This window comes from Vanacampus margaritifer, chromosome 15 (assembly GCF_051991255.1).
Source record: "Vanacampus margaritifer isolate UIUO_Vmar chromosome 15, RoL_Vmar_1.0, whole genome shotgun sequence".
Lineage (NCBI taxonomy): Eukaryota > Metazoa > Chordata > Actinopteri > Syngnathiformes > Syngnathidae > Vanacampus > Vanacampus margaritifer.
The window spans coordinates 5,482,069-5,496,022 of NC_135446.1; the positions used below are offsets into that span (position 1 = coordinate 5,482,069).

The window sequence follows — 13,954 nt, forward strand, 5'->3', positions numbered from 1 at the left end:
GCCATTTTTACCAACAGTTTCATTACTTCTTACCATCTCGTTTGGATTTGAGGCACAACAATGAATCACCTCAAGTTGTGCATCTGCACTGCATCAAACGATAGCAAGGTTAAAAAAAAAAAAAAAGAAAAAGTATGTGAACAGTGACATCAAGCGGTCACAAAGAAACTTGAGTAAAAAATGTTTTATTAGTTTACAAATCCTAGGTGTAAAATATCAGCATTAATTCATACATTGCTAAAATTCCTATTAAAAAAAAAAAAACAGCCACACAATGTTAATCGCATTCAAAGTTCATTTGAAAAGAGTGATGTTACATTCAGTTAACGTGGACTTCCAAGTGGTGTTCATTTGTTCATGCTGCGTTTTTTTAAAGAAACAAACAGAATGCCATTGGAGCTGAAGAAAATACAAAACATACCATTTGCTGAATATGTAATATAATAATATATAAGCTATCAAACACACCACACTGACACCCCAGAGAACCACAAGCATACCTTTACATTACATTTACATTCAACCAAATGAGGATTGAGCCCTTAAACACTCTAGAGCCTAATTTGAGGTTCATTTAATACTTTCTCAAAATGAGAAATTATGTTTTTTGTTTGTTGCGTTTTTAACTGTTTGACATGTTCTCCATGCTAATACAATGACGTCTTCGATGATGTCTTCTATGCGTATCTGAGTTCTGTTTTTCTGCTGCTGCAATAAAAAAGTCGACTTGATGGGAGGATGAGGAAAGAAATCCACTCGAAAATTGTCGATTGTGAACCTTGACAAGTCAGACTTCAAAAATCCACAGAATGTTCACACCGGAAAGGCCGAGGTTTACACGCCTGGATAAGGATCACACAGCACTTGGTCAATAAAAAAGGTCAATTTGCACCTTCCTTAGTGTTTTTTTCTTGTTGTGAAAAAAGACACACATTTTTCAAATACCGCTACGTAAACAATAAATCAAATAAAAAGACTCACCCCAGCATTCCTGACTCCTTGGTCTTAATGACGTAGAGGAACATAAGAATTGTATGAAACAAGTTGTTCCTGCCCTGTAACAGAACTATAAGTGAGTTTCTTTACGTTTCCTTGTATTATGTTACTATTGTATGTTTTATACAGCACAATACTATAAAGTGCTGGTTTTGTTATTTAAAATACATTGATTTTTTTTTTTGATAGCTGGAATGGATCACTGGCGTTTCCATTTGAGATGCAAATGCTGGAGTTTGTGGATAGAACAAATTACACGCATTATTTTGAAAATCAGCTGCTGTTTGTGTTGCGTCACCTTGGGCAGACTGAAGATGTGTCCCTGATAGATAAGCTGGTAGTGAGGTGGTGTGGTGCAATTCTGGTGGATGCAGAAGAGATTCTCCTTGGTCACATCTGGACGAGGACAAAAGAGAAACACTCTTTGGAGATGCTTTGTTTGATGTATGTGTGCGCTTGTAGTGGGCACTCACCAGGTTTGTCCGGGTTGTGGCTGAAGTGCTGCGAGGTGAACGTCTTCCCGTCTGGATATTTAGGGTGAGGAGGAAGTCTGGAGTCCAGGTAGGTGCAAAATATATGCATGAGGATCTAAAGTGGGGATACACAAGGTGAGGTGAGCAAGACCTAGTGGTTAAAACAGAAATGGGCTAACCTTTGGCTTTGAATTTTAGAAATGGACAGATGGGTCACAGAAAAACAATAATAAATGTATAATAAGTAGTTTATGATAATAGAATAAGAAAAATCCTCTAAATTATCATAACAAATATTACAGGAGGACTTTTGCTATTTAAAATTTGCGTGGACCAAGGTAAATAACACAACAGTATAGTGGTCATTTGGGGGCCATTCGTGGCACAATATATATCTTTGTCAGTGGCCCACGGAATATACTAAAAAAATGACATTTGACACAAGATAAGAGAAAGCAGGGTGTCAGAAAAATATTTTTTCCCCAGTGTTTTCAACAGATTTGTGAATAATGATGAAACTTAGCTTGCTAATTGCTGCAAAACGGAAACAGATATAAAAAAAAAATTCCTGATGAAAGAAGAGATTCTTTCTTTTAGTAGGTTCCTTGTTTTATAGAAAAAGAAGACAATATTCTGTGGGCCTTGCAAAATCTGTCAAAATCCAGTAAAACAGCCGGGAGAGAATGGGGTTGCTTCAATGAAAATTGCTGCCAGTTAATGAGTTAATGACTAAAATAAAACAATTTCTCCCACACTAGGCTTTATTTTGGCTAGCCCTGCTTTCAGCGGTGTGTGTGTGTTTGTGTCTAGATTGTACTCACAGCACAATCTGTGGGGAGGTCCGTGTCCCACTTGCGGTTCTTCAAATCACCCCCTCGATTCCACCGGTAGGAGCTCATGCAGCCACTGTGTGCCAGCTCTGCCAATTCCAAAACACAAGAAAACGTTGGTTCGTATCAGGGATCATTTTCCACATACAAACTGACCTTTTATGCGATCCACCAGATATTCCTGATTGGGAGTGATGTCGAGGTACTGGACCATGGAGTTCAAAGTAGGAATAGATGTTGCTTTCATCACGGCGGCCTGTTTAAGGCTGCTAATGCTGGCCTCTGGTGGAAGAAAAGAGGAAAATTTGGTCCATTGAGCTCTTGTGGTGGAGATCATGAGGTTACGATTCTTGAATCCGGCCCACCAAGCATTTACATTATCTGTTGGCCTAAGATAGAATCAGAATCAACATTGGTTAAGTATGTAACACCACACAAGGAATTCATCTCGGGTTTGAGCCACTCACGTATTGGAGGAACAAACTACGACAAAAACAACATTTAGGACGTTTATATACATGTAATCACAACATGTTTGTTATGATTGTATTATGGTAAATATTTTTTAAGTGCTTCGTGACAGCTGCGGCTGTTTGAAAGCGTTGCATATATAAATAAAGATGACGTGAAAAATTTCAACTCAAGTCATCTTTATTTATATAGCGCTTTCAAACAGCCTTAGCTACCACAAAGTAAACATGTACTAATCACCCCCCCACCCACCACCCATTTTTTTCATTTAAAAATTGTGTAATTGATTCATTGTGAGTAATAACATTTAAAAAATAGTACAAAATTAACAATTTCACTTATTGGACTTTTTCAAAATTATAAATATCAGTTGAAATTAGAGTGAACAATTATTTTATATTTTATTTACACTTTTACTGTATCTCTGAATGGCATAACCGATGTGTCTGTTTTAAAAATAAAAGTTTGCCCACCCTGACTTTAACCTGTTTATATTAGTTGGCATGTGGGAATCTGCCTTTATAAGTATAATCTAAAAAAAATAATTGGCTAATTTTATGAATTTATCAGATATATGAGGTGATGCGACGACAAAGGCCAAGTCAATTTGATGTAATATTTCATATGATTTTCCTGACATGTTTACCTCCTATCTGGAGCTCAGGGCAGCCCATCCTCCTGAGCTGAGTGTTGACCGAGTCCATTTCTTTGACCAGGGGGACCAAGATGGTGTCACTAATCCACTGTGAAAGCACAAATAACATCTTGCTTATTTTAACACAGAGTAAAAATTGAGTTAATTTATTTGTTGTGATGAGTTCGATAATCACATTTCGAAGTTTTGCTGTCCAGCCGTCGATGCGGTCCACAACAGGGCGGCTGGATGTGATCCTCGCCCACACCTACGAGAAATGAAATCAACGTGGTATTTTTAATGCCACGGATATACAAATCATACACATCTTATTGACCTCCTCAGCAGCCTGTTTGGAACCCGGGTCCATTTCATCCTTGTGGGCAGATGGCGCCTGGGAGCGGCAGGCGGGCTGATACAGGAACTTCCTCAGGCTCTGCGCGTAGTCCCCCACTGAGCGGTTGTAGTTCCAAAATGTCGGACTGTGACTCGGGGAGACAGATTCTGGACTCCCTAATGGGGAGAAATAAAGAATTAGAACAGTGAGTGTGTATACATACACACCTGGAACTGTTTGGCAAAACAGCGCACATGTGTTTAAAATAAATAAGTTGGCCAAAAAAAAAATCATCCAATTTTCATTTATTTTTTTAAAGAATAAAATTTGAAAAAATTATTGAATTGCACCAAATTGACTGCGGTGGCTCTTCTCCTCCTCCGTACGCAGAAATCGCTCGAGGCTTTTCAGATCCTCCATGTAATCCTCCTCACTTCCGGGTGAGTTAAACACAGAGGGCGACGTACGGTAACGAGCCCTCAAGACGGAGCTTTCCGGCGTCCCAATGCTGCTCGGGTACGGTGGGGAACCAGAGGATGGACTGTAGCCCATCACCTGAAAAGAAAAAATAAACAAACTGTGAATATCAGTAGTAAGTACAGTAAATTTTATATGATGTTAAGAATGTACCTTCCCAAAAACCACCGAGGGCGAATAAGCGCCACTACTTGGAGTGGTTGTGTTAGTAAGAGATGGGCTGTAGCCTGCCACACAGCTCGGAGAGAACTTAGGGCTGGCGGTGGCAGAACGAGACGGGCTGAAACTCAGTACGCTCTGGCCCTGCAAGGGGGATGACTCCATCGGAACGGGGGTTTCCTTTTTGTCTGGCTTCTGGGGAGGAGAAGCCTGAATACCTGCAAGAGGATAGACAATGTAACAGGTTCAGTTCAAGCCGGTACAGTATTCTTTATCTTTAAGAAGAGTCAAGCTAATTCAAGACTCACTTGTGTTTCTCAGCCCCAGGAGCTGATGTTGTTGTGGGGATACAGCGATGGTGGATGGAGCCATAGTGTACTTAAAATATTTCCAGAAATCAAAAAGAGCATTGAGGCTGAAAAGCGAGGCCAGTGCCAGTTCTGCGATGCGAAGAGAAGAACACTTTTGTCAGCAAATGTCAACTCAAGTCAAGTCTTTGCAGCGCTTTCAAACAGCTGCAGCCGCTTACAGAACACATAACATTAAACATTAACAATAATACTGTACAGTCATAACTATCCAACAAAACATTTTTTCCATTTCTAGAAGAGACTGAATCTCACCTGAGACGTCATGATTATAGTATGCATGACATCACACACGTCTGCTACAAGCTAAGTTTGAAAGTAAACAAGCAGCTGAAGCAGAAGATACTCACCAATGTACCAAATAGGCCAGTAGGTGATGTTGTAGTATCGGCTTAACAATTTTGCAGACCTAAATTAGAAGTTGTATTATTACTATACATAATCATTATTAGTGTCTGTCCAGTGAGTGTTTATCTCACATACAATGAATGAAGCGTTATGAATGATGGAAAATAATTCAATCTAAGTGATCTAAAAGTGTGGTGAAATAAACTTACATTTCAGTGTAAATCATGCCAGCCAAGGACACGTTGAGAACAGCCCAGGCGAGGACCACCTGACGAGCGTGTTCCTCCCTCCTTATCCTCAGCGCCTTGTCAATCATGCTGGGCACCCCCTCCTTCGGTGGGGTAAACATCTTCATCAAATTGAGGCACCAAAAAAGGAGGTTTTATCCTTTACACAGTAATTGTAAAAAGAAAAATAAAGAGCGACATAATATCAGGGCTCGTGTTCTAATGCTAGCAGAGCTGCTAACGTAGCTTAAGTTAGCCCGGTGACAAACAATTCATTCGCAAACATAAACAGGTTTAACGTGAGGTGTTAAGTTACGTTATTTTACAATTGTTTAACACAAAAAAAACGGTTTGCAAAAATACCGTATAGTGCATATAAGCATTCATAGTACGCTGACGTTACGAACTGCTTGCGGGTCACTTGAATCGCTTCATGTCGGTATGGTATTTTTGTATTCCCACCCGGAAGCAGAACTATACTCTTCCGGGTTTCTCGAACGCCACTTTTTTTTTCTTGTGGTCCAAGTATGCCGGATATAAATAAATAAATAATATCCTCAGCTACTACCAAGAAACTTTTATTGCCATTAGAAACCTATACAGTACAATTAAAAGCATTGACTGTTTTTCCCAATATTTCTATTAACCTAAATCTTATTCTTTGCCATTGCCTCTGTCATTTGTCTTCTCTCCAGATCCATTTTTGACGTCCTATTGATTCTTCTTGTCTGCAGTAATGACACTTTGCGGGATTATGCCTCCCTAGTCATAAAATATATTGTTTTGATTCTACAATGCATAAATTGTGCCCAAAGTGTTCCACTTAAAAATGCTGGACATACTTTTTAATTACAAAAACACCTTTTAATAAATACAGAGCATTACTGTTACAAATTTTAATGATAAGAATAATGTTTTTTTTAAAGAAATAAATTAATACTAACGAACTGAAATGAGTCAAAGGCAGATAAAGAATGATAGCTTTTATGCATCTAAACCAAAACTAGACAAGTCAAAAGTTACAAGTCTTTTAGCAGCGCTGATATGTTTGTGATATTCGATATGAATGTAAAATAAGGAACATTTGGTTTAGAAACGTTTGAAAAATGAGAGGTAAACAGTGTAATGTATGGCAGTAAATAAATTAATATGACTAAAGATACACTGCAGTCAATGAGGCGGTGACAGTGACTTTTCAGAGTTATATCCTCCAATGTCTTCACTCCTGCCCGAGTCCAAAAGTCTCTCTCCTCCTCTTCCCCCGCTATCCTCTGCTTCCTCTTCCTCCTCTTCATCCTCCTCCTCCTCCTCCTCATCCATGTGTCGCTCCTTCCGGGATGAGCGCTCCGCCTTCGGCCCCTTGCATATCTTGAGGTGACGCGTGAGGTGGTACTTGGTGAGGAAGGCCTTGTGGCACTTCTCGCATACAAAGTCCCGGCGGCCCTCGTGGGAGTTCATGTGTTTCTTCAGGTGGTTGGGCTTCAGGAAGTGCTTGTTGCATTTGGGACACTGAATCCGACGCTCACTGCAAAGTAAATACAAAGTGATAAATACAAGAAAAAAATCAGATTCAGTGGTTATAAAATGGAAAATACCAGACGTACTGCGTGTGAGAGAACATGTGCTGATTCAGGTCGTGCTTTCGGATGAACATCCGCTCGCACAGGTCGCACTTGAGTTTCTCTGCGCCCGTGTGGATGAGCATGTGTGACGCCACGTGGGACTTTTGCGTGAACGACTTCTCGCAAACGGTGCACCGATAGTTCTTCTGACCTGTTTATGGCGGATGGGAAGAACAGCCAGTGACTAAAACATATGTAATAAAAATATCTCATCATAGTACATTAGTACAGCAAATGAAATTCATCTTCGGAGATGTATGGCTCATTTTAGTTAAAATGGTCTCGGGAGAACACAACATCGACACAGGAAGGCTTGAACTGTGATTCGAACCCAGAACTGTGAGGCACACCAGATGTGATGACTGAAGTTGTCTGTACCTGTGTGTATTTTGAGGTGCATCCTGAGGTTGCTGGGATCACTGAAGGCCTTGCTGCAGTATTCACACTTGTGTGGCTTCATGCCAACGTGCCCCATGAAGTGCACGTTGAGCTTGGTGGACGTGATAAATGCCCTGGAGCACATGCTGCACTTGAATTTCTTTTCCCGCGGGTGCCTGGGACCTTTCGAGTTTGTTCTAGAGGTGCCGGTGCTTGAGTTCTGATTGGCGTTCAGGTTGTCCCCGTTGGCCTGCCCTGCCGTTTGGGGCCACGGAGAGGACGAAGAGCTCGACGTCCCGTTGGTGAGCTTCTCATCCGGTTGTGGAAGCGGCTGCTGCTGCTGCTCTTGTTGAAGCTGGTGGTCCTGCTGTGGCGGGCTGTGGCTGTGAGGAGGTTGGCTGGGGTCAGGGTTGCTCATGTGAGGCTTGAGGTCCGAAAAAGACGAGCAGTCTTTGCCACACTGGCAGAGTTGGGTCTCGGGTAAAGGAGGAACACCTGGACACAAGGCGGAGGGATCAGTACGATATCAGCAGCAGCACAGTAAGTAAAGGGAGTAGGTCGGTAAGTAGGTAGTTAGTAAGGAATAGGGCCTGACCGTTTGATATAATATTAGCTCATTCAGCCATTTTCATCATTAAAAAGATAATATTTTGTCTAGAATTAATTTGATAATTTTATTATTTTCCATGTACAATTAATGCCTTTTAAAACACATTTTGCCACTTGCTTTTGACTGAAAACGACGCGTGCGCTCGGAGTTGGTACTGACCAATCATGGCTCAGTTTGCTAACATCACATGACCAAACACAAAAAACAGGAAAGCCGCGATTGGTTGTTAGCTGTTTCTTGAGCACCTGTGATGTCATTTTCAGTCGGCAGCATCTTTTTAAATGTATTAATTGTACATGAAAAAAAATTTAGCTATCACATTAATTCTAGACAAAATATGAACTTTTTACTGCTGAAAGTGAATAAATGAGTCAAGCATCCCTTTAAAATTGGCAAAATTCTATTTTCTACTAACATTACAACACACGAGAGACATAATGACATTCAAACATCCCCCCACAAACGGCAAAAAAATAAATAAATACAAAATTGGCCGATTCTTCTCTCTGTTGTAAACTTAAATAGAAAAGGACAACATACTGTAAAACAGCCAAATGCTCTACCTGTAATTCATATCTTTATTATTGTTAAGCGACCAAAAAATAAGTCATTTTATTATTTATTTTAATTAATCAGTTATTGGAATTTTATTCTGCAAAGTTTTGGAATCTGCATCGGCTTCAAAATAGCCATTCAGTTGGGCACTAGAAAATAAGCAATAAAGAAAGAAAATAATGAATAAGAAAGGGAAAGGAATACAAGACATAGAAATACACATTTTTAAAAAAGGGAAAGTGAAAGAAAAAATGCAAGAGAAAGATAAAAACAATAAAGGGAAGAGAACAAGATACTGTTCAAGCATGAGCACAAGATGGCACCAAAGCAATATTTTTCCATTTGTCATGGCTCAAACTTGAGCACAAAAACATCAAATATCAGAGTGTACATTCTGCCGGAAAAAAAAAAAAGAGCGCATAGGTGAATTTGTGAATGCCGAACTGCAAATATGCAGGGCTCAACTGTATATAAATAGATTTCTGACCCATGAGTCTGCAGTAGTCTCGGCTGTAGTAGAAGCGCAGCTCTTCGTCGGGGTGGATCTCCATGGTGGTGCAGAAGAACAGCTTCCCATTGGCAGAGTATGCAACCAAGTTTTGCTCTTCGCGGCTCCTACAAGCACAAAAAGATTAGAAAAAAACAAAAACATTTACATTTTATCGGGGGAAAAAATACATGAAAAACTTTTTCTTTCTTTTGGGGGGAATTTAATGATGAAATAGTTGAGAGTGCATGTTCATACCTTGCCTTGTGAACAAACATCATCCAGTTGCATTCATTCTCATCTGCTGTCACAATGTTGAACTCCAGCACGTTGTTGTGGTACATCTGGCAAAATCAAGTGTTCTTTCTTACATACAGTTTATTTTCCATGCACACTCAGTATGTTCCGAGTCAATTTGACCCAGGCCATGAATGTCCTCGGAATAATTGCAGGTAACTAACCTTCCAAATCTGAGGCGTGTCTTTTTCCGGCCAATCAGAGAGATCCACATTGCTACAGTGCTGTCCAACCATCGGTCCAAAGCAGGTCCTCGCTGGGATGATGTCCCGTGCAAAAACACCTGACGTAAACAACAAGAAAAGTCAGATTGTCACAACGCCAGTGCAGTGCAAGTCTGCTGGTGTCCATTCAGTACTATTACCAAGCGGCTCGTCTGCCACGGAGATGCGAAGGCAAAGCGGACGCGGGATGGAGAGGCGAGCCCGGCTTTGGATTGGCGCGTCTTGGATGAACGTCACCGGGCCGTGCTCGGGACAGTCTGAGGTATACGAGCGCTCGCACAGAGTGCACCCTGACATTTAACATGTTTCAATTATTTTTATTTTTTAATCTCTTTTTAAATCAATTGCAAAGACACTTACAAATCGTGTAAGCAGCAACCATGCTCTCCTTGTTGGGGCTTGAATCCTCCAGTTGCAGACTGGAGTTGACTAGCACCAGGTTGTTTTCCGGACCCAGCGATACCTCCGTGGTGATGGGGGAGACATTCACTGAATCTAGTCCCATCCCAGAGTGCCCGTGGAGAGACACAGGCCCCAGCTGGCCCTGCCCGGCCATGGAGTTGGTGAGCACCACGCTAACAACTCCGGGATTCAGCTCCCCATTCGGGTGGAGCTGGTCCCCGAGTCCTCCTGCTCCTCCTCCACCCGCATTGCCTACGCGGCGCCCCATGTGATCCGGCTCCATCAGTTCCAGCACAGGGGGTCCATGCAGGGGCATGACCCCACCTGAAGAGTCCACCCCAGTGAGGGGCTGGCTCCCGCCACCGGACACCGGGACTACCCCGACTCCGTCCATGGAGGCCAGCTCCTCTCCCATCCTGTCCGGGGACATGGGGCTGCTGTTGCGAGACTCCATCGCTAATCCTGTCGAGTCCAAATCATGGGCGCCGGTCTGGTGGAGGTCTCCTTGGCCGCCGACTTGTCTCGAGTCCATGGGCACCAGGCCCTGCTCCAGTGGGCCGCCCGCTCCGCTGTAAGGGTCGAGACCTGAGGGGTTGTTGCTGGCCACAGAGAGGGTCCCGTCCATGTTAAGGCTGCTAGGATGGATGTACTGAGGTGGGGGGCGGTCAGCCAAGTAGGACAAAATACCTATAGCAACACAAACATTATATGACTCAAATAGATCTTTTGATTAACTGTCTGTCGACATTTGTATTTGTCAAAAGCCAACGAGCATATTCACCAAGTACATTTTTTAACTGGCTTGCTTTTTGGTGAAACCAAGCAATGTTTTATTTCTGATTACTAAAGAATAGAAAATACAAAACAAACTTTTTTTCTGTCCTTTTGTAGGTTAAGTGCTTACTTATGTTGATGACATTTGAAAATTGCCTTTGTATGGAAATAGCTAATAAACTAATACTGAAAAGTCATATGTATCGTGGCTTAGTGAAAAAAAAGGCAGAACGACATGTTTAAGAACGGAAGAAATCCATCACATACGTCAATTCATGCATGGCACAAGAAATTTGGATAAAAGGCAGCAACTTCAATATTTACTCCTCATTATGTATTCATTCCTAGGTGTCTATTCATTTATGTATCCTTTAAATGGGAAGAATGATTATTTACCTGGTAGTATATGTCGGAAGTAGCTGCTCTCTAAGTGTGGGTAAGGAGGAGGTGGCAGGGAATAATTCCTATCCGGAAGGCCACACATGACTCCTCTATCCCCAAGAGGGCCCATGGGCAGCATGAGGGACAGAGCGGAGGGAAGTGAACCTAAGGAAGGACCCAGGCTGGGGATGGCCACTGGCATGCCTGCAACACAATACACAGCGTAATTAAAAAAAAAATAAAATAAAATTCTAAAGTGGGGTTAATGTTAGCCTACCTGGGGTGGGGATGGTGTTATGTGGCGGTGAGGTGGCCAGACCCAAGTGGCTCGCACTCACTGAAGGCACACTCAGCTGGTCCATGCCCACTGGACTCAGGTTCATGTCATTCATCCTAGAAGATTGGTACTTATGAGACACATAACTTGCATTTCCCACCTAGCTAACAATATTAGCTTACCTGAAATCAACAATTTCTTTCCATCAGTAAACCAGGCAAGGGGGCGCTTACATGTCTGAACCTGTAAAGTGAGAAAAATGACTATTTCCACCTCCATTATGACTATTTTACAAATCAGAGCATACTGAAACCAGCGAGTGTAGTTTATTACACTGCTCAGTGAGCGTTAGCCTAGCTCTCGATGAATAGCCACCTATGTCCCGAAAATTGGTCATTGTGTTACGGTTCAAAGAATGAATAGATAAATATCACGAATGTCACGAGTAAATGTGAGCCCCTAGTTTGAAAAAATAAAAAGAGCGGAATCTTGAGGAAAAAGTCGCAAAAACACACAAACAAACCAGCACTACAATACCTTCCGCCTGAAAGGGGCCATAGCAGTAGACTCTTCTACTACGCATGCGCAGTGATGAAAACCAGTACAGTACTTTGGCCAGACGCGTGTGTAGTTAAACCTAGTCAGATCCACTTGCGTGTGCGCATAATTTAGGTTTTTATTTTATTTCATTTATTTGTACTTTTTTTCAATGTTACTAGACTACATGACATTCATTTACTTCCACGCATATGTAAAGCAAGCCATGTTAATTCCTCTTCCCACGTCCAGTGACCTCTTAACCGTGGTACAGAGACTGAACAGACATTTTCTCGTTGTTTTAGCACAAACTTTATTTTTCCCTTTCAACCAACCTATACAGTGCGCCGCTGGGCGCCAGCTCCGCTGCTGCCATTTACTCTCTGGATCTGCACCGCCGCCCCGTGCCAAAAACGCAGCACTGCAACACTCTATCCCACATAATACTGTTCTTAACTGAAGGGCCAGGCTTGCCTTTTAAAGCATAATACGACATAAACTACAATTTTAAAAAAGTGTTACTTTTGTAACAATTCAATAACAGTAAAATATAGTAATGGTGAGATGTGTCTGGCAGTTTCAAGAGACAGAAGAAAACGTTATCACGGTTACAGATCTCCTCACAAATCACACCCACCGCACAGCGGCATGAAAAAGCGCCAATATTTTGTCACACAGACTCAAGTCATCATCGAGAAGAGGCTTTTGTACAGTTTTCTTCAATTATTTTAAAATAAACTTGGGATGAGTTTAAAGCGTGACAAAAAGGGTAAGTTGCTTCGACTTAATGTTAACAATGACACATTTGCAATTGTTATGGTCTCATCACAATTATTTTCAGGGAGAAAAAAATGTCTTATCGTAATGACATGATGGAGCATATTCCATATATCCCCCAACTGGCGCTCCACTGCTTCTCCGTGGACATCACGGGTGCGCGTCACCACGTCGGTCTGCCCTCCTTCCACCTGGAGCCGGCTTACCTGGAGCGGGTCCAGCGCAGCCCCAAGTTCTCATACGGAGGACTACACTATTACCCGTGTCCCGGCCCGGTGAGCGTGTGTGAATACTCGATGGAGCCCGCGTTCATCCGCAAGAGGAACGAGAGGGAGCGTCACAGGGTACGCTGTGTCAACGAGGGTTACACGCGCCTACGGGAGCGCCTGCCGAGGGAGTTTGACGACAAAAGGCTCAGTAAGGTGGAGACACTCCGGGCCGCCATCGACTATATCAAACATCTGCAGGGCCTTTTGGACGTGAACGTAGCAGGGATGCCACTGGAGAATGGGCACAAAAGGCTTAAATGCCAATAAAGACATTGGATACTTCTATATTGAGGACATGAAACACTAGTTTTTCCATCTGTATTGGGCCAAACGTATAGGTGTAAAACTTTTTGGGGGCATTTATGAACAATGGGGAAATAATTTGAGTCGAGAACAAATATTCTAAATCATATTAAACAGGTAAGGAAGTAAGTTTTAAATCTGGCCTGCAGGAAGGAAGGAAGCCAGGTAGCCTATATATGCAAGCCAAATAAAAATACATGCACGCATTTAAGTATAATTTGATCCACCCTTATAAGTGCTAAACATAAAACTTCACATATACAACATTACTTTAAAAAAAATAAAAATTGCATTATCACATTTGGAAACAATTCAGTTGTGCTTAATGAAGAGTCCAGTCATTGTACCATTGCAAGCATTTGAAAGAAGAACCCGAAAAATAATCCATCAAGTGCTCAATATTGCTACTATTGTTAGTACATGAGTTGAATAGCTTAACTTTTAGACACAAATGTGAATTATGTGTCAATGCAAAGGCAATATTTTGCATTTCTGACACTCTTGAACAGAGGTGGGCAATCGGAGTCCTGCGGGTTTTGGAGGTTTCTCACTTCCAACACAAGCTGATTCCAATCAACAGGATCGTTATCAGCCTTATGCAGAGCTTGCTGATGAGCTGATCATATATCAACTGTGTTGGAGAAGGGCAACATGCAAAACCTGCAGGACTCCGACCCTGGATGCCCACCTCTGCTCTTGAATCACAGCATGCTGCCAGTGTGTAACATACAGCAGTGGTCC

General features: G+C 42.0%; 3 protein-coding genes across 3 annotated transcripts; 1 reads left to right on the forward strand and 2 right to left on the reverse strand.

The window, feature by feature from the left end:
• Positions 1-169: 169 nt before the first annotated feature.
• tmem209 (transmembrane protein 209) lies at positions 170-5,795 on the reverse strand. Its single transcript, XM_077544094.1, has 15 exons — positions 5,684-5,795; positions 5,303-5,424; positions 5,096-5,154; positions 4,686-4,817; positions 4,372-4,595; positions 4,092-4,296; positions 3,742-3,917; positions 3,601-3,672; positions 3,417-3,513; positions 2,456-2,581; positions 2,291-2,388; positions 1,470-1,584; positions 1,295-1,392; positions 982-1,055; positions 170-842 (listed from the first exon to the last, which is right to left on the reverse strand). The coding sequence occupies exons 1-15, from the start codon at positions 5,705-5,707 to the stop codon at positions 788-790; spliced, it is 1,677 nt and encodes a 558-aa protein (XP_077400220.1). The 5' UTR covers positions 5,708-5,795; the 3' UTR covers positions 170-787.
• Positions 5,796-5,882: 87 nt separating this feature from the next.
• prdm4 (PR domain containing 4) lies at positions 5,883-11,917 on the reverse strand. Its single transcript, XM_077545447.1, has 12 exons — positions 11,865-11,917; positions 11,510-11,570; positions 11,328-11,443; positions 11,066-11,254; positions 9,854-10,582; positions 9,634-9,783; positions 9,434-9,552; positions 9,231-9,316; positions 8,973-9,100; positions 7,321-7,815; positions 6,925-7,093; positions 5,883-6,845 (listed from the first exon to the last, which is right to left on the reverse strand). The coding sequence occupies exons 3-12, from the start codon at positions 11,440-11,442 to the stop codon at positions 6,491-6,493; spliced, it is 2,535 nt and encodes an 844-aa protein (XP_077401573.1). The 5' UTR covers position 11,443; positions 11,510-11,570; positions 11,865-11,917; the 3' UTR covers positions 5,883-6,490.
• Positions 11,918-12,554: 637 nt separating this feature from the next.
• On the forward strand, positions 12,555-13,524 carry LOC144034918 (achaete-scute homolog 4-like). The gene is made up of 2 exons (XM_077544095.1): positions 12,555-12,633; positions 12,706-13,524. Exon 2 carries the CDS (start codon positions 12,716-12,718, stop codon positions 13,175-13,177), a length of 462 nt encoding a protein of 153 aa, XP_077400221.1. The 5' UTR covers positions 12,555-12,633; positions 12,706-12,715; the 3' UTR covers positions 13,178-13,524.
• The last annotated feature ends 430 nt before the right edge of the window (positions 13,525-13,954 follow it).

Bases quoted from the DNA above. Each gene is read 5' to 3' on its own strand.
- prdm4 (XM_077545447.1), bottom strand. From the start codon at position 11,442: ATGAATGACATGAACCTGAGTCCAGTGGGCATGGACCAGCTGAGTGTG. The intron at 9,784-9,853 runs GTAAGTGTCTTT...GTTAAATGTCAG, and splicing joins GGTTGCTGCTTACACGATTT to GGTGCACTCTGTGCGAGCGC. The intron at 6,846-6,924 runs GTACGTCTGGTA...TTTACTTTGCAG, and splicing joins CACATGTTCTCTCACACGCA to TGAGCGTCGGATTCAGTGTC.
- LOC144034918 (XM_077544095.1), top strand. From the start codon at position 12,716: ATGTCTTATCGTAATGACATGATGGAGCATATTCCATATATCCCCCAA.
- tmem209 (XM_077544094.1), bottom strand. From the start codon at position 5,707: ATGAATGCTTATATGCACTATACG. The intron at 4,596-4,685 runs GTGAGTCTTGAA...ATCCTCTTGCAG, and splicing joins CCTGGGGCTGAGAAACACAA to GTATTCAGGCTTCTCCTCCC. The intron at 3,918-4,091 runs GTGCAATTCAAT...TCTCCCCATTAG, and splicing joins GAGCCACCGCAGTCAATTTG to GGAGTCCAGAATCTGTCTCC.